Below are 24,204 nucleotides of genomic sequence, written 5' to 3'. Positions count from 1 at the left end.
GGTGAAAGCAGAGGTTCCAGAAAGTAAGACCGTCACTGGGACCTTGTTTTCTCTTGGGGTGTTTTCTCATTTCAGGAGAAGACTAAGTAGTTGAGACATTGAATAACATTATTAGCAGCTTCGCAGGGCTGGGTAGACAGGGATTGGAGTCTCCTTTAGGGTCCCTAAAGGGGACCTAAAGAAGATATTCATTTTTCAGACTTTAGCTCAGCTTTGAATCATTACCCCAATCACTAGACTTGAATTGAAGCTATTCCCTATTGCTAGTGCCAACAAGCACTTGATGGAATCAAGCATAAATCCTCTCTGGAGGACAATAACATTCATTTCGACTTCAAATTACTTCTTACAACAGTTTTGCAAATACAACGTCCACAATTGTGAATTGTACTGCAATAAACATGCAGTGATGTCTTTTTTGTGGTGTCTTTTTTGATATAGTGACTTCTTTTTTGGGGGGGTAGATACCCAGTAGTGGGATTGCTGGATCAAATAGTAGATCTACTTTTAGTTATAGAAGAAATCTCCAAACTGTTTTCCATAGAGGTTGTACTAATTTACATTCTCACCAGCCATGTATAAGCATTCCAGATGAAGGGAGATTTAGTGAACTAGAAGGTAAATCAGAAAATATTCAAATTGAAATATGGAGAGAAAAAAAGGATAGAAAATACAGAAGAGAGAATAAATGACATAGAGAACTCCGTAATAATATTTGTTTACATTTAATTGAAGTCTCAGAAGAAGAAAAGAGAAATAACAGTATAGACACAATATTTAAAGATATAATAGCTGATAATTTACTGAATGTTTTTAAAAAATCATTTATAAAGGCTTATATACCCTAAGGAAGAAGCAGAAAGTGAGGCTGGAAAACTCATTTGGAGTCAGAGTGTTAAAGACTCCATCAATCCATGCAGCTAAATTTTGGCATGTGGGCAGATGGGAACATTGATGGAACAAATGTCAGGATGAGATCCCGGAAGCCCAAGGAGTCATATGAGGGGCCATTTGCTTAAAGAAACCAAGAGCAGAAAAGGGAGACACATGAGTACTTAGAGGACTACAAGAGTCAAATCTGGAAAAGCTGAGCTTAATTGCAAATCCAAGCAGACAGGAGACAGAAGAAATAGAAGAGAAACATCCCACAGGTTGGGACCTAGGCAGAGCTGAAATGGAATAAGAAACTAGAGCCAAACAAAGTTGGGAAGTTACAACAATTTCATGGAAACAGTCTGAGTATCTGAGGCAAATGGTTTAATTTGATTTACGGGCATGGTACTGGGGTGGATGATTGAAGGCTTTAAGGAGGTGAATAATATGGTACTAAGTGTGCTTTACAAAGATCATACTACAAAGATCAGTGTGAAAGGTGAATTAGAGAACTTGTGATGGTTCCAATCTCGGGATTGGGGATCAGGCAGTCTTGAGTGCAATGCTGATTCCACCTCAACTATCTCTGTTTCCTAGGGCATTTTGCATAAGCTCCCTGGGCCTTGGCTTTCACATCTGTAAATTGGGTATCTTCACAGGGTTGTTTTGAAGTTAATGAGATAATACATGTGAAGTACTTGGCCTAATGCCTGGTTTACAGTGAACATCCAGTGACCAGTGACAGGGCTCTTCTGAGGAGAAACCAGAGGCAGCAAGATCAACTGGGATGGTATTGAGATAGTCTAAGAGAGCCCGAGGGAGTGCAGGCATGGGCCAATAAACAGCTGTAAGAATGAGGAGGGGGGAAGATGTATCAGGGAATGTGTATGTGTGTGTGGGCAGGGGAGTATGGGGACAATGGAATAAGGCAAAGAAATAACACTGGAGTCCCCACCCCAACACTTCTTGAGCACATGCTGTGTGCCTAATTGTGTGCAGCTGATTAAGCTCTATGCCCAGATAACACTGAGAGCCCCAGGCCTCATTAAGCAAATTCATGCATGCTCCCATGGATGTACAAAAGATACATTTGGTCTTCAGAGTGAAGGGGCCTGCTATAGCCAAATATTCTGCAAGAATGTGCAAGCCTGGTGTGAACTTCGACCAGAGGCAAGCACTTTATTTGTAATAATCTCTGTCAGCCATAGCGTGACCACCAACAATTTGCACAGGTCCAGTAGGCTGTTAATTTTTCCAAAAATTGAAGAAGCAATTGAGAAACATTAAGGGAAAACTTACTTGTGTAGTTAATTTACTCCCCCTTTCCACATGAGCACTTCTTCAACCCAACCTAATACTTATGAGTAACAGCTCAGAACAGACGCTACTTATTTTCTCAGCCCAAGCAAGCTGTCTTGCAAAAGAGGTTAAGAATAGATTGCAACTCCCTCTAAGGTCTTGGTTTTGTCTCCTTGTTGCTTTCATTTAGACAAAAGGAAGTCTGTTTATCAAAGGATTTCCTGAGGCTCCAAATCCCTGGGTGAGGAGGTGAGGTGTGAAGGCCAAATGGCTCACTAGGAAAGATTTTAATCAGTGAGTACCACCGGTGGGTGCTTTCTCTTGGTTATGTTTGATTCCTCCAGCTTCACCACTGAGAAAAGTAGGCAAAGGGCAGAAAGGGTGACTAGTGAAGCAATGGGAAAGAGGAATAGAGGAGAAAACCTTCTCACTGCTCTAGCACCTTAGAGAGACTGAATAAAATCCTGTTTCCCCCAAGTTAACCACTCCACTGCCAGCTCCCCCATCAGCCAGCCCTAGGAAAAATAGTGTAATAGACGAAATGATTTCTGGTACCCTCATCTGCTTGCTTCTCTCACCCATCATTACCTCCTTTCCCAACACTGAATCCCAACTGCCCTCATGCTGTACCCCTTCCTTTGCCATCAGACCAAATGTAACCTTATCTTGTGATCTGGGCCTTTCTTTCCCTTATTCAACTTTGTCCCACAGAGCCTGAACTAATGTGTGTGTTCATTCTAGCAGTGCCCAAAAGGGGCACATACACATTGGAAACTGGGAGCCTCAGGAAACTTAAAAAAAAAAAAAAAGATATCTGGCCTCTGCCAGAAAATAAAATGGCACCTTGAAGGAGCTGCAACAATTTGGACAGATATAATACTTTGACACTTTTGTTCACCTCAGTTAGTCTAAATTCAGTACTAATTCAGGTTGCTTTCAGTTTTTGTTTCCGTGTATGGACAACAACTTGGGGGCTTATTTGGGAGAGCAGCCATGCCCATCTGGCTCATCGTTATGCCCACCCACGCACAATTCCCCCCAACACCTGTGTCTGGCACATAGAGTTCCATAATTGTTCCCCAGATTTAATGAGAATGAGCATATGATTGTTAATTTTTCTCCTGCTGAATCCAGAGATAGCAAAAAAAGCACTTTTCCATTTTAATAGCAGCCCTTGAAATATCAGTTTTAATATTTGCTGAGACTTATGTAATCATTCAATAATTAATTCTCATATTATCTTGTGAAATTGGTTATTCTTATGAAAGTTTTACAGATGAAGGAATTATGTTGAAATCCTGGTTTAAGAACAAGGGAGAGGCAAAATTTAGATTTGAATCAGATGGAAATTGCTTAAAGGTAGATTTAGCCCAGTTTATGCTTAAAGGTATTAATGACAGTGATGGTGAAGATTCTGAGATGTCTATTTTCTTTTTTTTTTTTTTTTTTTGAGACAGAGTCTCTCACTATCACCCAGGTTGAAGTGCAGTGGCACGATCTTGGCTCACTGCAACCTCCACCTCCCATCTTTAAGCCATTCTCATGCCTCAACTTCCCAAGTAGCTGGGATTACAGGCATGTGCCACCACGCCTGGCTGTTTTTTTGCATTTTTAGTAGAGATGGGATTTTGCCATGTTGGCCAGGATGGTCTCGAACTCCTGACCTTGTGACCCACCCACCTCCACCTCCCAAAGTGCTGGGATTACAGGCGTGAGCCACCATGCTTGGTCCTGAGATGGCTATTTTCTAATTGGAAGTCCTCATCTGTGTACATGACACGTTTGTCTTCCTCCTAAAAAGACATATTTTAATAAAAGGGGAAAACAGTTGTCTTTTTAATGGTTTATCAGATTATATTCTCAAGTGTTTTCCTATCCCAGTCAAGGGCTTCATCATTCTTCTAGTCCGTCAAAGTCATTATGGCTTCCCTCCTTTTCCCATCCACACCCGTTCATCAGGAGGTACAATCACCTTGACCTCCTAGCCGTGTTTTAGTTTTTGATTGCTACCACCCCAGCCCCCGCTCTTGCCTAGAAGAATGAAATAGCCTCTTAAATATTCCCCTGCAACCATTCTTACTTCCTTACAATCCACAATCTTCCGATCAGTATAACTTTTATGCTTTTTTATAAACACAAATCAGTTCATGTCGCAGCTCTGTCTCCCATTGTATTTCAAAGAAAATTTAAACTCTTGTCCAAGGCCTTACATAATCTAGTTGCTCTTTGACCTCATATCTTTTCACTCTCTTACTTTCTATACTGGCATTATACTCCAGTCATTCTAGCCATCTTACTATTCCTTAAATATAGTGAGTTTATTTCTACCTGAAAGTCCTTTTACTTGCTATTTACTGACCAGTGTTGCTAGTATCTTTGTTAATACATTGTTAATAGTTTGTTAAAACCTACTAAACTCTACAGGGTGCAAGCAAGAAGCAATTTTATTATTTCTTACTACTACTCCTCTGTCAATTTCTTCCTCAGCCCTGATGAAATCCTGGACAGATCTCATAACTTGTTTGATGGTTTTCAGTTATGAAAAGGTCCACTAAAATCTAAAATTGTGGTTTTCAACAGAAGAGGCCCACTCTCTGGGGGCATTTGGAAATTCATGGGACACATTTGGCTGTTGCAATGGTGGGGAATGAGATTTAATGGCATTAGCTATATACAGGTCTGAGAAACAAGGCTTCTGCCAGCAAATGAACTCTTGTTGCAGATATTGCATGGCTTTCAAATGACCTGCTGGACATTCATGTATACTTGAATAAAACCCATAAATATAAAATATTTTTGCCTTGATTGACTGTACACTAAATTTTCCAAAATCGAAAACACTGGATAAATCAAAGGACGATTATACATTGTTTTGTTCAGAACTTTCCCAAGAGTTGTTTGTCATTTCAAAAAATCATTTCACTAACAGACACACCATGTGTGGTATATAAATAACCAATATGACACACTTGTGTAAGACGTGATCAGTAGCTGTTGTAATTATGGTGGTTCTGTATGTATGTATAGGAACATACTTAATCTTTATTTCAAATGGTTAAATATAAAGAAAAGCTACTGATTATATTAAATTAAATATTGTTACTCACTTCGATCCAGACTTGTTCACTACAAGTAGTTGCAAGCATTTCATTCATTATGTGATCTAGGATAGTCATGCCAAAGGATTTGTATACTGAAATGTTTATTATTTTATTATAAATTGCTTTTATTCATTTCACCTTCACATTACAGTTTGGTTTACATCTTTGTTTTTGAAATGTTGTGTGTAGGTAGCTCGTATTATCTATATATTTCATTTCAGGATATTAAAGAGATATGTTAGAATATTTATTATAAAAAGAGGGCATTAAGCCTGACAGGATTAAGGACCAGATTCTCAAGAAATCTTACTCTGGTGCATCCCATCAACTCAATGAGAATGCAGTTCACTTCTGCAGTAGCCTCTCTTCTCACTTTGCCCTCAAGGAAGTCTTATAAATCCAATTCCAGTTGAATCCCTGAAGCCCCCAAATTCCAGAGGGTACAGCTATCCAGGTGGTTTTCTTAAATTACCCCAACTTGACTTAAAGGAAAAGGAACAAGATGGGAAACATCACAGTATTGCAACAACTTGTTCCCTAAAGAAATAGTCCTCATCAACTCAACAATTTATCTTTGTTAATCTTGTATGTCCTGTGCATATAATAATCTGAGGGGAGCAAATCAACTTTTGCCACCGTGTGTACAAGCCTTCCATAAATTTTCTGGCACCTTATTTTAGAATTTGACACAGTCAGGGCCTCTGTTACAACCTTGAGGCAAGATGGAGACCGTTTTTAAAATTTGAGAAGATGAGGATTCCTCTAGGAATGAGTATGAGTACTGGGTGAATGTCATTTTTCTTTTTTCTTTTTGTTTTTTTTTTTTTTTTGAGACAGAGTTTCACTCTTTCGCCCAGGCTGGAGTGCAGTGGCGCTGTCTCAGCTCACAACAACCTCCGCCTTCCAGTTTCAAGCGATTCTCTTGCCTCAGCCTCCCGAGTAGCTGGGATTACAGGCATGAGCCGCCACGCCCAGCTAATTTTTGTATTTTTAGTAGAGACTGGGTTTCACCTTTTTGGCCAGGCTGGTCTAGAACTCCTGACCTCGTGATCCACCCACCTTAGCCTCCCAAAGTGCTAGGATTATAGGCATGAGCCACTGCGCCCAGCCATGAATGTCATTTTTTAACTGCCAAATGTCAACTTTCTGGTGTTGATATTACAATATGATTATGTAAGATGTTACCACTGAGGGAAGCTGGACAAAAGGAATACAGAACTCTCTGTACTTTTTTTTTAAAATTCTTTTGAATCTATAATAATTTTAAATTAAAAAGTTAATAATATGCTAATTTGATTCTTACATGTATATTATTAAATCTCATCATGGGAGTGACATCAGCAACATGGCACAGTAGGAAGCTCCAAGCCCTTGTCCTCCTATGGAATCATTAAATAAACAACTAGGAATTGACTAAAATGACTTTATAGGAGGTCTGGAAATCACTCAAAGATCTACAGCAACCAAGCAAATAGCCAATTTTTTAAAAACCGAAATTACAAATGGTAGAAAATTTTGTAACATCTTTACTTGTCCTTGCCCCACCTGCCCCTAGCGTAATTCCCAAATTCGAGGCAATGCATAAATATACAAATATAAGAAGCTCCATGAACTCAGAGATCCACAGCAGGCACATTATAATCAAACTGTCAAAAGACAAAGAGAGAACCTTGAAAGCAGTGAGAAAAGCAACTCATCATGTACAAGGAATCCTTAATAAAATAATTTCTCAGAAGAAGCCATGTAGGACAGAAAGCAGTAGGATGATACATTTAAGGGGTTGAAGGGGGAAAAAAACCTGTCAACCAAGAATTTTACATATGGTAAAACTGTCATTCAAAAATTACAGAAAAATTAAGAAATTCTCAGATAAACAAAAGTTGAAGGCATTTTTTATCACCATTACATGACATGCTAAAGGAAATCTTTTAGGTTGAAATGAAAGGATGGTAGATAGTAACCGAAAGCCATATGAAGATATAAAGTACAGGTAAATACATGGACAAATATAAAAACCGGTATTATTGTCATTTTAGTACCTAATTCTGCTTTTTATTCTTCTACAACATTTTAGAGTTAAAAGAATAAAAAATCGCAAATCTATATTAATGGGTAAACAATATATAAAGATGTAATTTGTGACATCAATAACATAAAGTGGGCAAGAAAGATATGTAAACAAGTACAGTTTTTGTATGCAATTGATGTTAAATTATCAGCTTAAATTGTTATAATGTTAGTATGTTACATGTAATCTCTATGGTAGCCATAAAGAAAGTATCTATAAAATATACCTAAATGTAAATGAAAATGGAATCAAAGTGTGTTACTACAAAACATCAACTACACACAAAGGAGGGCAGTAAGGGAGGAAATGAGGAACAACAACAACAAAAAAAACTATAAGACGTGGAGAAAACAAATAATTAAGTAGCAATAGTAAGTTATTTCCTATCAATAATTGTTTTAAATGTAAATGAATTAAACTCCCAAATTGAAAGATATAGATTGGCTGAATGGACAGAAAAACAACATCCAACAATATGTTATCCGCGTGAAACTTTCATTAAACTTAAAAACATGCAGAGATTGAAAATGAAAGGATGAAAAATAATATTCCATGCAAAGACTAACCAGAAGAGAGCAGGGGTTGACTAAACTAATACTGGACAAAATAGACCTTAAATAAAAAAATTAGGCCAGGCACGGTGGCTCATGCCTGTAATCCCAGCACTTTGGGAGGCCAAGGTGGGTGGATCGCCTGAGATCAGGAGTTCAAGACCAGCCTGGCTTACATGGCAAAACCCCATCTCTACTAGAAATACAAAAATTAGCTGGGCTTGGTGGCAGGCACCTGTAATCCCAGCTACTCAGGAGGCTGAGGCAGACAGAATTGCTTGAACCCGGGAGAAGGAGATTGTAGTAAGCTGAGATCATGCCACTGCACTCCAGCCTGGGCCACGGAGTGAGACTCCATCTCAAAAAAAAAAAAAAAAAAAGTAAAAAACATAAAAAGATGTAGAATATTATATAATGAAAAAGGATTAACAAAAAATATACAATTTTTAATTAACCAAAAAGATACAATAATTATAAATATATATGCATCAAACTTCATAGCTTCTAAATATATAAAGCAAATATTGCAGAATTGAAAAGAGAAACAGGCATCTCTACAATAGTAGGAGGAGACTTCAATATTCCAATAGGCCCACTTTCAACAATGGAGAGAACAACTAGCTGAAAAAATCAACAAGGAAATAAGGAACTTGAACAACACCACAGAGCAATTGAATCTAAAAGACATGCAGGACACTCCATCCAATAATAGCAGAATACACCTTTTTTGTCAAGTTCACATGGAACTTTCTCTAGGACAGACTACATGTGAGGCCACAAAAAGTCTTAATGCATTTAAAAAGATGGAAGTCGTACAAAGTAACTTTTACAATCACAATAGAATGAAAATAAAAAATCAATAGCAAAAGGAAAACTGAAAAATTCACAAATATGTGGAAATTAAACAAGATATTCTTAAATAACCAATGGGTCAAGGAAGAAACAACAAGAGAAATTTTAAAATATCTTAAGACAATGAAAGTGAAAGGTCAACATTTAAAAAATGAAATACAGTGAAAGCAGCACTAAAAGGGAAATTTATAGCTATAAGGACATTAAAAAAGAAGAAAAATCTTAAATCAACAACCTACCTTTAAATGTTAAAGAACTAGAAAAGAAGAACAAATTAAACCCAAACAGCAGAAAGACAGAAATAATAAACATAAGAGCAGAGATAAATAAAATAAAGAATAGTAAAACAACAGAGAAATTAACAAAATTAAGAGTTGGTTCTTCAAAAAAATCAGCATTGACAAATTTTCAGTTAGATTGACTAAGAAAAATGAGAGAAGACTCAAATAACTAAAATTACAAGTGAAAGAGGGGACATTACTACTCATTTTAAAGAAATAAAAATTATTACAAGAGAGCACATGTATATAAACAATTATATACCAATAATTTGGCAAACTAGATGAAATGGACAAATTTCTAGAAACACACAAGCTACCAAGACTGAATCATGAAGAAATGGAAATTTTGAACAGATCTATGACTAGTAAGGAAATCAAATCAGTAATCAAAATCCTCCCAACAAAGAAAAGCTCAGGAACAGCTGGCTTCACTGATGAATTCTACCAAATATTTAAAGGATAATTAACACCAATCTTCCTCTAACTCTTCCAAAAAGATTGAAAAGGAAGTAACAGTATCAAACTTCTTCTATGAGGCCAGCATTACCTTGATACCAAAGCCAGATGAAGACCCTACAGGAAAATTATAGACCAATATCCCTGATTAATACTGATGGAAAATTCTCAACAAAACATGAGCAAACCAAATTCAACTGTAAAGGAATTATATACCATGACTGAGTCATTCCTGGAATGCAAAGATGGTTCCCCAATTGAAAATCAATGTAATGCACCACATTAACAGAATGAAGAACAAAAATCTCATGATCATCTGAATTGATGTAGAAAAAGCAGTTGACAAAACTCAACACCATTTAATGATAAAAAATACGCAACAAACTGGTAATATGAGAAACTACCTCAACATAATAAAGAACATTTACACAAAGCCCACATTTGACATCATACTCAGTAGTGAAAGACTGAAAGCTTTTTCTCCACAGGAACAGAAATGACACAAAGATACCCACTTTCATCAATTCTATTCAACATAGTACTGGAAGTTTTAGCCAGAGAAATTTAACAAGAAAACCAAAAAGAAAGGGCATTCAAATTTTAGAGGAAGAAGTAAAATTATCCATTTGCAGACAATATAATCTCGTATGTAGAAAACCCTAAAGATTTCACATGCACACACAAAACTCTGTTAGAACTATTATAGGAGGTGGTTCACACTTGTAACCCCAGCACTTTGGAAGGTCAAGGTGGGTAAATTGCTTGAGCCCAGGAGTTTGAGACCAGCCTGGGCAACATGGCAATATCCCATCTCCATAAAAATATAAAAAATTAACTGGGCATGGTGGCATGTTCCTCCCAAATATTCCCAGCTACTTGGGAGGCTGAGGCAGGAGGATCACCTGAGCCTGGAGGTCAAAGCTGCAGTGAGCTATGATCATGCCACTGCCCTCCAGCCTGGGTGACAGAACTAGAGCCTGTCTTAAAAAAAAAGGAACTAATATAAAATAATTCAGCATAGTTGCAGAATACAAAACCAACACACAAAAATCGGTTTATTTCTACACATAAACAATGAAAAACCTGAAAAAAAAAAGAAAATTTAAGAAAACAATTCCATCTACAATAGAATCAAGAAGAGTAAAATACTTCGGAATACATGTAACAAAAAAGGCAAGAAACTTCTACACCAAAAAACTATAAAATATTGCTGAAAGAAATTAAAGACAGACGTAATGAAAAGATATCCCCTGTTCATGGATTGGAAGACTTAATAATGTTAAGATGTCACTACTACTCAAAGTGATCTACAGATTCAGTATAATCCTTATCAAAATACCAATGGTGCTTTTTTTTTTACAGAAATAGAAAAATCTGTCCTATAATTCATATAAAATCTCAAGGAACCTTGAACAGTCAAAGTAATCTTGGAAAAGAACAACAAAGTTTGAGGCCTCACACTTCCTGATTTCAAAACTTACAACAAAATTACAGAAATCAAAACAGTGGACTATTGCCGTAAAGACAGACATATAGATCAATAAAATAGAATAGAGAGCCCCTAAATAAGCTTATACATAATCAAATGCTTTTTGCCAATGCTTCCACGACCATTTGAAGGGGGAAAGAATAGTCTTCATTCTTTTCCATATGCACATACAGTTTTCCCAATAGTTTGTCGAAAAGACAGTTGGGAAAACTGTATGTGCATATGGAAAAGAATGAAGTTAGAATTTTGCCTTATACCAGTCACAAAAATTAACTCAAAATGTATCAAAGACCCAAACATAAGAGCTAAATCTGAAGTCTTCTAAAGTCTTAAAATAAAATGTAGGGGAATACCTTCAATGACATTGGATTCGGCAATGATTTCTTGAATATGACACCAAAAGCAGGGGCAAAAAAAAAAAAAAAGAATTACATTAAGATTAAAAACATATGTGCACTAAAGGGCACTATCAACAGAATGAAAAGGCAACCCATGAAATGAGAGAATATTTGCAAATAATATATGTGATGAAAGGTGAATGTCCAGAAGGTATTAAAAAACTCCCATAGCTAAAGAACAAAAAAATCAAACAACCCAATTTAAAACTAGGGAAACAAATTGAATAGATATTTCTCCAAAGAAGACATAGGAATACAAAAAGCACTTGAAAATATTCCCAACATCACTAATTATAAGAGAAATACAAATCAAAACCACAGCAAAATACCACTTCACACCCATTAGAAAGGCTACTATTAAAAAATCAAATAACAAGTGTTGCTGAGGATGTAGAGAAATTGGAACTCTCGTCCATTATTGGTGGGAATGTAAAACGTGCAGCCACTAGAGAAAACAGTGTGATGGTTCCTTAAGAAATTAAAAAATAGAATTACCATATGATCCAGCAATTCATCTCCTGGATATACATCCAAAATAATTGAAAGCAAATGGCGAGTTGCATGTTTCATAGATATTTTTGAAAAATATTATTTTTTTTAACTTTTATTTTTGGTCCATGGAAACATGTGCAGGTTTGTTATATAAGTACATTGGGTGTCACGCGGGTTTGGTGTACAAATTACTTTGTCACCCAGGTAATAAGCATAGTATCTAGTAGGTAGTTTTTCAATCTCCACTCTCTTCTCACTATCCACTCTCAAGTAGGCCCCAGTGTCTGTTGTTCCCTTCTTTATGTCCATGTGTACTCAATGTTTAGCCCCTGCTTATAAGCAAGAACATTCAGTATTTGGTTCTCTCTCCCTTAATTAGTTCACTTAGGATAATCACCTCCAGATCCATCCATGTGCTGCAAAGTACATAATATCAGTCTTTTTCAGGGCTGTGCATTTGAGAGGAAGATGAATTCTGCTATTGTTTCAAATAATTTCTTGATTTCTGTCTTAATTTAATTGTTTGCTCAAAAGTCATTCAGGAGCAGGTTCCTTAATTTCCAAATAATTGTATAGTTTTGAGCAATCTTCTTAGAATTGATTTCTGTTTTTACTGCACTGTGGTCTGAGAGTGTGGTTGGTAGGATTTCGGTTTTTTGCATCTGCTGAGCATTGTTTCATGGCTGATAGTGTGGTTGATTTTAGAGTATGTGCCATGTACAGATGAGATGAATGTATATTCTGTTGTTTTAGGATGGAGGGTTCTGAAGATGTCTGTTGGGTCTATTTGGTTAAGTGTTGAGTTCAGGTCCCAAATATCTCCATTAGTTTTCTGTCTCAACAATCTGTCTAATTGTTGGGGCATTGAAATCTCCCACTCTTATGACGTGGTTATCTAAGTCTCTTCAGAGGTCTCTAAGAACTAGCTTTATGACTCTGGGTGCTTCTGTGATGGGTGTATATATATCTAGGATAGTTAGGTCTTCATGTTGAATTGAACCCTTTACCATCATATAATGCACTTTTTTGTCTTTTTTGATAATTGTTGGTTTAAAGTCTGTTTCAAAGTCTGTTTTGCCTGAAACTAGAACAGCAACCCCTCCTTTTTTCTGTTTTCCATTTGCTTGGTAGATGTTTCTCCATTCCTTTACTTTGAGCCTATGAATGTCATTGCTTGTGAGATGGGTCTCTTGAAGACAGTCTACAGTTGGGTCTTGCTCCTTTATCCAACTTGCCACTCTGCCTGTTAACTGGGGCATTTATATTCAAGATTAATACTGATATATGTGGATTTGTTCCTGTCATAATGTTGTTAACTGGTTATTGTGCAGACTTGTTTGTGTGGTTGCTTTATAGTGTCAATGGTCTATGTACTTAAGTGTGTTTTTGCGGTGGCTGGTAATGGTCTCTCCTTTCCATAGTTAGCATTCCCTTCAGGACCTCTCTTGTAAGGCAGGTCTGGTGGTAACAAATTCCTTCAGTATTTGCTTGTCTGAAAAGGATCTTATTTCTCCTTCGTTTATGCAGCTTATTTTGACTGGATATGAACTTCTTGGTTGGAATTTCTTTTTTTATAAGAATACTCAATATAGGTCCCCAATGTCTTCTGGCATGTAGGATTTTTTTTTTTTTTTTTCTCAGACGGAGTTTCGCTCTTGTTGCCCAGGCTGGAGTGCAATGGTGCAATCTCTGCTCACCGCAACCTCCGCCTCCCAGGTTCAAGTAATTCTCCTGCCTCAGCCTCCCGAGTAGCTATGATTACAGGCATGAGCCTCCACACCTGACTAATTTTGTATTTTTAGTAGAGACGGGGTTTCTCCATGTTGGTCAGGCTGGTCTCAAAATCCCGACCACAGGTGATCCACCTGCCTCAGCCTCCCAAAGTGTTGGGATTACAGGCATGAGCCACCGCACCCAGTGGCTTGTAGAGTTTCTGCTGAGAGGTCCACTGTTAGCCCAATACAGTTCCCTTTGTAGGTAGCCTGTCCTTCTCTCTAGCTGCCTTTAATATTTTTTCTTTCATGTCATCTTTGGAGAATATGTTTTCCAAGTTGCTTCCTCTCCCTCTTTTTCAGGGATGTCAGTGAGTCATACGTTTGGTCTCTCTACATAATCCCATATTTCTCCAAGATTTTGTTCATTCTTTATTATTATATTTCCTAATTTTTGTCTGACTGAGTTAATTCAGAGAACTGGTCTTTGGCCTCTGAGATTCTTTCCTCAGCTTGGTCTATTCTGCTGTTAACACTTGCAATTGTATTATGAAATTTTTGAAGTAAGTTTTTCGACTCTATCATATCAGTTTGGTTCTTTCTTAAAATGGCCATTTCGTCTTTCAGCTCCTGTATTGTTTTATTGTATTCCTTAATTTCCTTGGGTTGGGTTTCAACTTTCTGCTGAATGTTGATGATCTTCCTTCCTATTCAACATTCTGAATTCTGTCTGTCATTTCAATCATTTCAGCCTGGTTAAGAACCATTGCTGGGGGGCTAGTGTGGTCATTTGAAGGTAAGAAGACACTCTGGAGTTTTGAGCTGCCAGAGTTCTTTTGGTAGTTCTTTCTCATCTGTGTGGGCTGATGTTCCTTCAGTCTTTGAAATTGCTGTCCTTTGGATTGGGTTTTTTTTGCTTTTATCTTCTTTGATGTCCTTGGGGGATCTTATTGTGGTATAAGGTGGGTTCACCTAACTGACTTCATTTCTAGAAGATTTAGGGGGCCAAGTCTCAGGTCAGTACCCCTGATCTGCATGCTCTAACTCTAGGGTTCTGGTTTGAGGCCCCTGGCTTTGTTCTCTGGCTCCTTGAGGTTAGGAATCTGCTGTGCTGGAGGGGCCAAGGTGTTCCTGGTCCCCTGGCCACAACATTGTGGGTGGTGCCAGTCAAAGCACTTTGTCTGGGTGGTGGCAGCAGGATCCGTGCTTGCTTGTGTGTGCCAGTAGCTGTGGCAACATGGTAGGGTTCATGCACTTTAGCTGGTGCAGGGCATAGGGGAGAGCAAGGCATTGTTCTTGCACACACTTGCTGCAGCAGTAGCAGCAGCAGGGGTGGGGCGCTGGTGGGAGTGGGGTTGCTGGCATCTCTGTGTGTGTTCACATGGGTGGCAGCTGTGGCATGATTGGGGTGGGGTTGCCAGTGTGTGTGCATTTGTGCTGGCAGTGATGGTTTGGTGGGGTGTCTGTGTGTCAGCAGGCAAGGGGACATTGTGGTGTGCTTGCACTGGCAGTGGTGGTGCAGAGAGGTACGTGCTGGTGGGAGGCCATGGGTGAGTGCATGCTGGCAAAGCACTGGGGGAAGGCCAAGGTGCAGGGATCCTGTGTGTGGGCTGGTGCATGTCAGTGGGGGCTGGTCTGCTGGAACTCTCCAATGGTCAGGCATGGTCTTCCAGCAAAGAAGCTAGGACGAGGGCCCCTGGGAAGCAGTCTGGTTGGGCATGTGGCTGCAAGTGGGTGTGGCCAGACTGGGATCCCAGGAGAGGCCAGCAGACAGTGGGGCACTCAGATGGGACTGGCCTTGTCCCACAGGCAGGACCACCCAGCTTTGTCCAGGTCTGACAGTCACCTTAAGGCTAAAGTCTCCTAGAGGAGCACAGAGAAACTTGGGGGAGGGGTGTTCCTGGCCATGCTCCACTGCAGATGTTCCTACACCAAATGCTCTGGGCTCCATACAGGCTGGAGTCTTGCCCCTGCCACCTCTCTAAGCAGCTCCTCCTATGAGCTCAAGTGTCCGTGTGGCTCGTGGGATTTTCTGCTGCTAGAATTCCAAAAGTCATCCATGGCAAAAGCAAGCCATTTCCTACCTGTTCAACTCATCCCTTCCCCAGGGGTCCCTGGGACCCAGGAAGGAGTTTTGGTACTTAGCAGCAATGTGCAGCCTTCCCAGCTTCCTCCCCCTTCAAGCCAACACCTGCGAACTTCTGTCCACTCTCAATGCCTTCCCTCTGAATATCTGCTCAGCGTGTGTCAGTGTTCCTGATGTCCTGGTCTCTCGCTGGGAGATGTTCCTCCAGGCTGTGTCTAGTGGGCCATCTTGGCTCCTCCTTCCTATATTTTATAGCAATAAAAAAACTCATGAATAATTTCAGTTATTGTTTAGGACTTAAACAAAATATTGCACAGGGAGATTATATTATTACTGATATAGTTTAGACTTACTGGCTCATGGTAATAATAAACATAAGATTGTGGTAGTTGATTTTATTGTTTTTGTATTCTCAACAGACAATATACTCCATTACTGCTTGCATCCAGATCATATTGCTTTCCACCACCCAACCCTCTGTACACCACTACTGTTCAGTAGTCATTTATTGATGAAAGAAGGCATCCTGAAGGTGCATTAAAATATGACTCCCGATGGATTAGGAATTCTCAGCTATTATATTTGAGAAGTTACCTTTTTAATTTCTAAATTCACCCAACAAACTCCTTTGGTCAAGGATTCTTTGTGCCTCTGAAATACCTTGTGGATCATGAATAGACAAAGCCCCTTCTCTTGTGGAGTCTGCATGCCTTGTATAGGGGAGAGGCAAAGTTTTTAGATCACCTGACTAGTAATAGAGTAGGGAGTAAATGAGGATGAAGACATTTATGGAAACTCTTGAGGAGGAACCATGTTGGTGGTCTCCTCCTACATCCCTTTACATTTAGAAGAGTCATAGATCGTCAGTCATGAATATCCATCAGATACCATTCTATCTTTAGTAGAGTTGAGAGATGGATAGATTCATCACAAAGTAGTAGATCAGGGTCCTTCCTCTGATTTTTACAGGTTTCAAATAGATATTAATGCACTGAATTCAAATCAAAGCTTCATATTCCTCCCACATCACTGATGTATTAATATTTCTGTTTACCTTATTAGCACTTATAGCCTGTTAATCTTTTTTGTGGGTTGCATTAGCAAACAGACCCGTGTCAAAACCAAAATGAGCAGTGGCTTCCCATCTCACTCAGAGTAAAAGCATGTAAGGCCCTGTACCATCTGCACCCCTTTCCACCAACACAAAGCTTACACACATGCACACATACACACACACACAATACAACTCTTTCCCTTCAACTCTCTCCCTCTCTTACTTCTGCTGTTACTAGGTACATTGCCTAATCTGCTGTTCCTTGAACTTGCCAGTCATAATCCTGCCTCAGCGTCTTTGCACTAACTGTTCCCTCTGCCTAGAACACCCTTCTTCCAGATATCTAAATGGATCACTTCTTCAAATTTTTGCTGAAATGTCACCTCAATGAGGCCAACTCATCAAAGTTAAAGCTCCGCTCCCCGCCCCACATACACACTTCCTACTCTCTTTCCTGCTGAATTTATCTCCATAGCATGTATCATCATCTAATAAACTATTTTTCTCCCCTTACTACAATGTAAGCTGCGTGACGGCAGGAATATTTGTCTATTTTGTTTACTGCCATGTCCTAAGCATAGAGAATACACCTGACCAAAAAAAAAGGCACTCATTAAATATCTGTTGAATGAATAAATAGATAGGAAAAGAAAAGGAAAAAAATGAAAGAAGAAAAGAGAAGAAAAAAAACCCTTCAGACGATATTCCAGATTCAAGAAGAGATACAGCCACCACCAAGAAAACTGGTCAACACACCAGTTTTCTTCCTGCTCTCATTTTTGCTTCCTCTGATAGGTTAGGTAAGGAAGATAAGAATAAATAAGACATTTGTAAGAGTACTTTAAAATTCCAAAGAGCTATTTTTTTTTTAATGGAGTCTCACTCTGCCACCCAGGCTGGAGAGCAGTGGCACGATCTCGGCTCACTGCAGCCACTGCATCCCAGGTTCAAGCCATTCTCCTGCCTCCTGAGTAGCTGGGATGACAGGTGCACAACACCATGGCTGGGTAAATTTTGTATTTTTAGTAAAGATGGAGTTTCACCATGTTGGCCAGGCTGGTCTTGAACTCCTGACCCTAAGTGATCTGCCCTCCTCGGTCTCCCAAAGTGCTGGGATTACAGGCATAAACCACTGCACCCAGCCCAGAGTCCTTTTATATACAATGTCTGGTTTGATAAAAATGTTGGACTACATTCCTGGAGAAGAGGTCTACTGGTAGAATGTGACAATTTTATGGTTGCATTTTATTTCTCATTTAAACGAATTAAATTCCTGCAAGAAACAACCCATTTAGTTATCAGCGAGCCAAGACCTTCCACTTATTTTGTTTTAAGGAATCTGCGTTCCTCACTGTTTTCTATTTAGTCCTGCCTTTATGCCTTTACTCATGCTGTTCCTCTCATAAGAAAGCCTTTCCCTGTCTATCTATCTAAATGCTATGCATCCTTCAAGGTCCATGTTGACAGGGTGGAAGAGGAGCAACATACTAGTATGCATTAATAAATGAATTCTATTATTCTTCAATTACAAATTGCACCTGCATAACCTGCTTCTTGTAATGTGAAGAGAACTTTTAAATGTAGCATTCACTGGGAGGGAAATGCTTTGTCAGCTCTGTTTTCCCCATGCCCAGTGGTTTCACCATGAACCATTCCTGGCACATGGTGGGTACTCAATTAATATTTGATACTTGAATAAGTGAATGATTCTGAGTCTCTGTATAATCAGAATTCAGCTTAATTATACCTTGAACCATTAAGAAATGAGACTGCATCAGAACTCATACACTGAGTTAGAAAGCCAGCACAATTCTATGACAAGGCATATTTTCATATTCCCACATCCTCTCAACATACAGCCTCCTAATTGCCTTCTGCACTACCCCACAGTATGCACATAATGCCATGCAATGGGCTTGCTTTGTGCAGATCTCCTTTGTGCGTAACCATGGCAATGCTGTCTACTTCATACTTGAAGTGTCTGGAGGACTATGGCTGTGAATGTTAACTCACTGTATGATGACTTAATGACTTGCTTTGCATGCAGGAGGGCCCAGTACATTTTGGAATTTTTTAATCATCATAATCAGAACACTTCCTCTGTTTCTTCCATGAAGTAAAACACCTATTTACCAAATAGGCTAGAATAAAAATTCTAGATTCCCCAAACTGACATACGAAGACAATGTCTGGCGCTAAAATCTGAGGATAAAAGACTCGGGGACTGTCCTCAGAGCTTCTATTATCATCTGATATCTACACATTGGCAGTGGAATTCCTGTCACCATTTTGCACAGAAAGAATCACGTTGTGGCAATGCTAAAAGTACAGAGGATACAAATGCAGTGCATCCTGTACATTTTGTCTCTCACAGGTTCTAGCTATGACGTGTGGCCAAGTTCTCCATGCAAGAAGGCATATTTCCCTCCAGGGTTTGCATTTATTTCTCATGTGAATATTTGGATGCTGCCAGAATCCCACCCATATGCCACTAATCTGATCAATTTTAAGCCAACTCTTCCTTTACTGTTAATTGGAAATACAAAGTATGCTGAAATACCAAATAAGGCAAGCAGCCGTCTTTTAAAACACATACACACACACACAAACGCACACATTTCCATATTCTGACAAACTATACAAGATTTTGAAATCAAACCCACCTCTCACTTTTGATCTGTTCATGATTATGTCATTATGTAAACACTTTGTGAGAAATTCATAGATAGTTTATGTTTAAAAATAACTCAAATTTCAATTGCATTTTAATTAGTTTCTTTATAAACCTATTGCGGGTAAATTTTCATGAAAGTTTTTATAATTTCCTTTAGGAAGAATATACAGAATGTGGAAGTAGTCTAAAACTCAGATGAAGAACAAAACTGGTACGTTTCAGATTAACTTTAAAAAGTAATAAGAAGAAGTCCACGTTAAGGAAAGTTGATACATTATTCTAAACTTACAACATCTTCAAAGAAAGGTGAAATACAGTTTGGTTCACCGTTGTGTCAGTCTTAATTTTTACTTGGAATATAGCTTATGTGTTGCAATTTCAGCACTATATAGAATGTAAATTCTTCACGGCAGAATTTCTTTTTTTTTTTTAACTATATAACTTACCTTCTTTAAAACATTGTGTATATTTATGATTCTTTGTATATGTGGTTCTAGAAATGGTGATTCATATTTTACAATTTTTCTTAATTTTGTTTCTTATTCAGTGAGAATATTTAAAAGAATAATAATCTGGCTTATCGTGTTTGGCTTCTAAAATAAAGATTGTCATTGACAAAGACATTCCAGCCCACAGCTGGGTTACCAAAACAGACAAATAAGAAGTACAAATAGGTAACTTATTCACGGCTTTAAAAATAAATGATTTTCCGTTATAAGATGAAGTCTCAAAAAACAACGAGGGGATAACATCAGTGAACATTTTGGAGTAAGGAACTCTGAAATGTTGCTCCTCCAGAAAAGCAATGCGAAAACTAACCAAAATTGTTAAAATCAACTTTTTCAGTTCTCTGGAAACTAAGCAATGGCTTTAACAACATGGGAAGTGTTTAGTCAAGAAAAACAGCTGCATCTCAATAAGAACAGTAAGCTTCACGGCATTTACACTTACACTAGTCCTATCATCTGTTTCCATGCTCCACACCACCATGAAAAATAACAGCCTGCCTTCCCAGTACTAGAGAAAGTAGAGCAGAGCTGGAGATCTTTCACAGCTCCACTCAAAAATAGGAATCACTACCAAACGGCTCCTTGGAAGAGACCACTTGAAAGGCTTGTCATTATTAGAGCTCACTGAAACTCTCCTAATGCTAAACATTTCTACCCAGATGGTGGAGGGGCATTTCTCAAATGTTTTAACCTCACAGTTGCCTGAAGTGATGGATAGCAGTTAAGGCAAACAATAAAGTAGTCAGAAAGCTTAAAAGAAAAAGCTGAGGAATCAGATGTTTGTCGGGGTTTTGAAAAGTTTCAACATATTCTTGGGAATCTAAAAGGTCACAAATGTGTGTAGGGCTTTTCAGAAGCTCAAGAAAAACAATGACTATAATCGTTCACCTCTGACTGAACATAAGGCTCTGCACAAGCAGGAAGTGAAGGCTAAAACAGAGTTGTAAACTGACTGGTAGAGTGTTGAAGGCACGCCCCAGCACATGCACATACAGAGCCCCTATGACTGGAAGACTTGAAGACTTTTTGGTTCCAGGCATTTAAGAAAAATGCTGACTAATCATTATCTGACCGCTAAGTTAAGTAAGTGGAAACTTTAGTGCCACGAAAGCAAAGATAAAGAATTTACAACATTTCTTCATAAAAGTAATTAAACAACTACTTAAAGCAGCAATGAGAAACTCTGGGAGGGTAAGCGACTGATTTTCAGAGCTGTCACATTATATTCTTTGAAATGTCCAGTTTTCTTTTTTTTTTTTTTTTTTTTTTGAGACGGAGTCTCGTGCTGTTGCCCGGGCTGGAGTGCAGTGGCCGGATCTCAGCTCACTGCAAGCTCCGCCTCCCGGGTTTACGCCATTCTCCTGCCTTAGCCTCCCAAGTAACTGGGATTACAGGCGCCCACCAACTCACCCGGCTAGTTTTTTGTATTTTCTTTTTTAGTAGAGACGGGGTTTCACCGTGTTCGCCAGGATGGTCTCGATCTCCTGACCTCGTGATCCACCCGCCTCGGCCTCCCAAAGTGCTGGGATTACAGGCTTGAGCCACCGCGCCCGGCCTTTTTTTTTTTTTTTTTTTTTAAATGTCCAGTTTTCAACAAAAAAATTAGAAGATGTGCAAAGAAACAAGGAAGTATGGCCCACACAGGAAAATAAGCAATCAGTAGAAGCTGTCACTAAGGCAATCCAGGCATTGGACTTACTAGGTAGACTTTAAAATGGCTATTTTAAATATTTTCAAAGAGCCAAAGGAAAATATGCCTGAAGAACTAAAGGAAAATATGAGAAAGATGTCTCACCAAATAGAAAACAAAAAGAGTCAGGAATAATAAAAAGAAACCAAATAGAAATTCTGGAGCTTAAAAATTACAATAACTGACAGGAAATAATCACCAGGGGAGCCAATAGCAGATTTGAGCAGGCAGAAGAAACAATCAAAGAACATAAAGTGTGATTACATTATCCTTAGCAAACCAATGCAGAAACAGAAAACCAAATACTGCGTGTTCTCACTTATAAGTGGAAGCTGAATGATGAGAACACATGGACACATGGGGGGAACAACACAAACTGGGGCCTGTTGGAGGGTGGGGAATCGGGGGAGGGAGAGCATCAGGAAGAATAGCTAATGGATGCTGGGCTTCATACCTGGGTGATGGGCTGATCTGTGCATCAAACCACCATGGTACAAGTTTACCTATGTAACAAACCTGCACATCCTGCACATGTACCACAGAACTTAAAATAAAAGTTGGGAATTAAAAAAAAGAAAGAGAGAGATCAATGAAGATTATCTGTTCTGAGGTATAGTGATTAAAAAAAAAATGAAGAAAAATGAGCAGAGTCTCAGAGATCTGCTCGGTGATGTGGGATACCACGAAGCGTACCAATATATGCATAATGGGAGGGCCAGGAGGAAAGAAGAAAGAGAAAGAAATAGAAACATGTTTGAATAAATAATGGCCCCAAGCTTTTCAAATTGGTTTTAAAACATTAATCTGTGCATCCAAGAAGTCAACAAACTTCAAGTAGGATAAGCTCAAAGAGACCCACACCTACAAACATTATAATTAAACTATTGAAAGCCAGAGAAAAGAGATAATCTTGAAAGGAGCGAGAGAGCAACCACTCATCACATACAAGTGATCCTCAATAAGATGAACTCATCAGAAACCATAGAGGCCACAAAACAGTGGACTGACATATTCAAAGCACTGAAAGAAAAACCATAAACCAAAATTTCTATTTATAGTAAAACCATAATTAAAAAACGTAGGAGTAATTCAGACAGTCCCAGATAAATAAAAACTGAGAGTTTGCCACTAGTAAACCTGCACTAAAGAAATGCTGGCCAGGCATGTGGCTCACTCCTGTAATCCCAGCCATTTGGGTGGCTGAGGTGGGAGGATCGCTTGAGCTCAGGAGCTAGAAACCAGTTTGGGCAACATAGTGACACCTTGTCTCTAAAAAAGAAAAAAGAAGAAGAAGAAGAGGAAGAAGAAGAAATGCTAAGGGAACTTCTGAAAGGACGCTAGACAATACCTAGAATTTATACCTAATTTACTTGAAGAAATAAAGGCCCTGTCATTCCAGACAGGAGACTCCACTAGGGAGTATGTTATCTGGGCAGCCACCAGGGGCCCGATCACCCCTGACAGGCCTCCTAGGCCAGGCTTCACTTCTCAGGTGCTCCAAGCCCTTCTAATAGTACTTTGGTGGATGACTTGGATTCATCTTTCAAGGCTTGCTTTGTTTCTCTGGTGAGTCAGGACTATGTCAATGGCACTGATCAGGAAGAAATTTGAACTGGTGTTAATCAGCGTATCCAGAAGTTTCTGGATACTGCAAGAGAGACAATGTTTTTTTTTTGTTTTGTTTTGTTTTTTTTTTTTTTTTTTTTTTTTTGCTTTCCTGAAAAAGATTGCAATTATCTGTCCAGAAACCAGAGCAAGTTATCAAAGAGGATATCTCAGAACTAAGGAATGAATTACAGCATTAAGATGCACTGATTCAGGTTAGGCGAGAGCTGTGCTACGCGAGGGTGTCGGACGTTGTTTCTCCTTTTCATCATATAGACAACAGCCCTGCTGCAAAGATGGTCAACGTGCCTAAAACCCGAAGAACCTTCTGTAAGAAGTGTGGCAAGCATCAGCCTCACAAAGTGACACAGTATAAGAAGGGCAAGGATTCTTTGTATGCCCAGGGAAAGAGGCGCTATGATCAGAAGCAGAGTGGCTGTGGTGGGCAGACAAAGCCAATTTTCCGGAAGAAGGCTAAGACCACAAAGAAGATTGTGCTAAGGCTGGAATGTGTTGAGGCTAACTGCAGATCCAAGAGGATGCTGGCCATTAAGAGATGCAAGCATTTTGAACTAGGAGGAGATAAGAAGAGAAAGGGCCAAGTGATCCAGTTCTAAACTTTGGGATATTTTTCTTCTGATTTTGAAGAGAAAATGTTGAAGCCATAGAAAAATTACCTGAGGGAAAATAAATAGTGATATTCTTACGCAAAAAAAAAAAAAAGATGCACTGATTCAGAAGCATTTGAGAAAGCTGAGGCATTGGTAGCAGGTGCTAAAGAACATCAACATGCAGCACAAAAAGCCAGCCGACATCCCTCAGGGCTCCTTGGTCTACCTTGAGCAGGCATCTGCCAGTATCCCTGCACCTCTGAAGTCAACCTGAGCAAAGGGCAAAGGCTGTCGGCCTGAGAGAGGCCTGGTGTGCAAGGTTTGCCATACATCCCTTCTTGTGGACTTGGCATTTGGGAAGAAGTCTTTGCCAGAGAAGGAGATGATTTTAGTTTTCTGCTCC

At 39.0% G+C, this 24,204-nt stretch overlaps 1 protein-coding gene, 1 long non-coding RNA gene and 1 pseudogene across 2 annotated transcripts in view; 2 read left to right on the top strand and 1 right to left on the bottom strand.

The window, feature by feature from the left end:
* LOC144338565 (uncharacterized) overlaps window positions 1–24,204 on the bottom strand; it is a 371,807-nt gene that overhangs the window by 258,439 nt on the left and 89,164 nt on the right. The gene's annotated exons all lie outside the window — the stretch shown is intronic.
* Window positions 1,276–24,075, top strand: LOC100428793 (mediator of RNA polymerase II transcription subunit 28-like; annotated as a pseudogene).
* LOC703919 (large ribosomal subunit protein eL42-like) lies at window positions 23,405–23,913 on the top strand. The gene has a single exon (XM_001089096.5). The coding sequence runs from the start codon at window positions 23,487–23,489 to the stop codon at window positions 23,805–23,807; it is 321 nt and encodes a 106-aa protein (XP_001089096.3). The 5' UTR covers window positions 23,405–23,486; the 3' UTR covers window positions 23,808–23,913.

The sequence above is a fragment of the Macaca mulatta genome, chromosome X (genome assembly GCF_049350105.2).
Source record: "Macaca mulatta isolate MMU2019108-1 chromosome X, T2T-MMU8v2.0, whole genome shotgun sequence".
NCBI classification, from domain to species: Eukaryota; Metazoa; Chordata; class Mammalia; order Primates; family Cercopithecidae; genus Macaca; species Macaca mulatta.
Note: the sequence above shows the minus strand (reverse complement) of the source record. Positions and strands in the feature narration are given on the sequence as shown.

Bases quoted from the DNA above. Each gene is read 5' to 3' on its own strand.
- LOC703919 (XM_001089096.5), top strand. From the start codon at position 23,487: ATGGTCAACGTGCCTAAAACCCGAAGAACCTTCTGTAAGAAGTGTGGC.